Source organism: Artemia sp. Qi Xiang Cuo, chromosome 16, assembly GCF_049724085.1.
Source record: "Artemia sp. Qi Xiang Cuo chromosome 16, ASM4972408v1, whole genome shotgun sequence".
NCBI lineage: Eukaryota > Metazoa > Arthropoda > Branchiopoda > Anostraca > Artemiidae > Artemia > Artemia sp. Qi Xiang Cuo.
In genome coordinates, this window is record NC_142809.1 from 14,222,084 (window position 1) to 14,224,470 (window position 2,387).

The 2,387-nt window shown below is 36.2% G+C and overlaps 1 protein-coding gene across 1 annotated transcript; it reads left to right on the forward strand.

The window, feature by feature from the left end:
- Window positions 1-624: 624 nt before the first annotated feature.
- Window positions 625-2,118, forward strand: LOC148942600 (uncharacterized). The gene has a single exon (XM_089102311.1). It carries the CDS (start codon window positions 625-627, stop codon window positions 2,116-2,118), a length of 1,494 nt encoding a protein of 497 aa, XP_088958437.1.
- The last annotated feature ends 269 nt before the right edge of the window (window positions 2,119-2,387 follow it).

Below are 2,387 nucleotides of genomic sequence, written 5' to 3' on the forward strand. Positions count from 1 at the left end.
ATTTTGGAGGCCAGATTATGGAATGAAATTATATTTTTCTAGGACCAGTTTTATATTACAGTTGTTATATGATTATTTTCTGATTTATGGATTAAATACCAAAAATTACAAATACTAGATGTCAAGTGCCAAAAAAATATTTTGGCAAGAAAACTGTCAAGGTGTTTTTAGACATTCTATTTTTTGTTTGATAAAATACCTCTTTGGTTTACCATGGTATGGACTTTTTATTTAACTGTATAAAACTACTGTTATTTTTTAGAATTCTATGCTAATTGGTTTCAACTAAAAGTAAATCCAATACAGCTCTGCCAGTATCAGGTCCCTGCTAATTTCTTATAATCAGCAAATGGATTGGCAACCAGTCTCCAGGAGGGGATAAAGGTATAAGAAATGCAAGATGAGAGGAAGTCATAAGAGGTCTGATTCATAGATGGGTGTGTATCAGAGGATTTGTCCTGGGTGATTTGGTGAAAATCACAAAATTATACTTTTACTTTGTTTACAAAATTATACTTTTAGTTTGTCCAGGGATGTACAGAATCCTGTCAAGAAACTAAAAAAAAAGATGCACAGAAACCGTCATAGAGACTATTTGATTCTAATTGGCCTTTTATTTTCAGGATGCCTCATTGTTTTGCTCCTAAATGCAAACACCATTCAAGGTATTTCAGCTGCAGCTTTTATCGATTCCCTAAAGAAGACAATGCTTCATACAAGCTCTGGGAATATGCCACACGACGCAAAGGTGTCAAACCAAATCAAGAGTCTAGGTTGTGCTCCTGTCACTTTGCTCATGGTAAGAAAAGTAATGGACCTACAATCTTTGAGTGGAATTTGAACAAGAGGTTTGAGTTGAACTTTCCTGATCTAGAGAGAAAAAGTAAGAGAAAAAGAGAGGAGTCAGAAGTAGTGGATATAGTCTTTAGTCCTAGCGAAGCCACTAGCACTGAGTTAGTTGAAACATCACCTTCTCCCTCAACTTCAACTGGTAATCTCGGAGTAAAAAGGATGAACCCAGGTCCATCTCCAAGAAAGTCCAAGCTAAGAGTAGAGAAGTGTATCTTAGAGCATGAACTGGACCAGTTGAAGATTCAAAATACTGAGCTGATAAAACAGTTAGAATACAAGTCCTGCCACATGACTTTTAATGAAATCAAGCATGATGACAGGCTTGTAAGTTTTTATACAGGATTACCATCAACAGAAGTATTCATTGCAGTTCTTGATATTGTGAAGCTTGTTAAGTTTAAATATGTTATGGACTGGAGTGTCTTAGCTCTTAAAATTGAAGACCAACTTTTACTTACTTTAATGAAGTTGAGGCAAAATTTCAAGTTTTTAGACCTTGCTGTCCGGTTTGGAGTGTCTGCCACAACCTGTAAGAATGTGTTTAAGTCACTGATGGTTGTTTTGCACAGGGTCTTCTTTGTTGAGGCCATTGAGAAAAGAGAATTACCATCAGTTGCCAAAAATAACTTGGAACTTCCAGAATGCTTCAAGCCTTTTCCACAATGCCGTATTATACTGGATGCAACAGAGGTAGAGATTGATATACCAAAAAATCTTGATCAAAACAAACTTACTTTTTCAAATTACAAACAGCGTAACACATTCAAAGGCCTTGTTGGAATAGCCCCTTCCAATGCTGTGATTTTTGTAAGTGAACTTTTTCCTGGGTCTGTCAGTGACAAGGAACTGACACGTCAGTCAAAAGTATTACAAAAAGTTTCAAGCGGAGACCTGATCCTTGCAGATAAGGGGTTCACCATCCATGACATGCTACCTGGGGGTGTAGACCTTAATATTCCTCCATTTCTGCTTGGTAGACAATTTTCAGAGGAACAGGTTAAGCTGACGACCAAAATAGCTCGAGCTCGAATTCATGTGGAGAGAGTGATTCAAAGAATAAAAACTTTTGAAATTCTCTCTAATATCCCTTACCAGCTCCGAGGTGATTCATCAGCAATATTTCAGCTGTGTGCTAGTTTGGTAAACATGCAATCGCCAACCATAAATCCCAGCACTGAATCTACTTCTGAACAAGCAAAAGTTTCAAAGCGGAAACAGAAAATGACCATATTTCTTGACAACCTGGAACAGAATGTTAATTCATAACCAGGGTTACCACCCCTAGCGATTTATCAATGTTTCTAGTGATTATTAGTTTTCTCTATTGATTTTTTTTTCTAAATCTAGTGATTTCTCGTGATATAGCATGTAGAATTATAATTCAGTTGAATAAAGCATACAGGAAGCCAACTAATAATAAAACAGAAAATAGCGGTCCATTTAACTTCCTAATATTTTCCAATTTGGATTTATGCAAATATCAAACAGTTTGTGGTAAGAAACTGGAAGAATGGAGCACAATGGCTTAATCTTAA

Bases quoted from the DNA above. Each gene is read 5' to 3' on its own strand.
- LOC148942600 (XM_089102311.1), top strand. From the start codon at position 625: ATGCCTCATTGTTTTGCTCCTAAATGCAAACACCATTCAAGGTATTTC.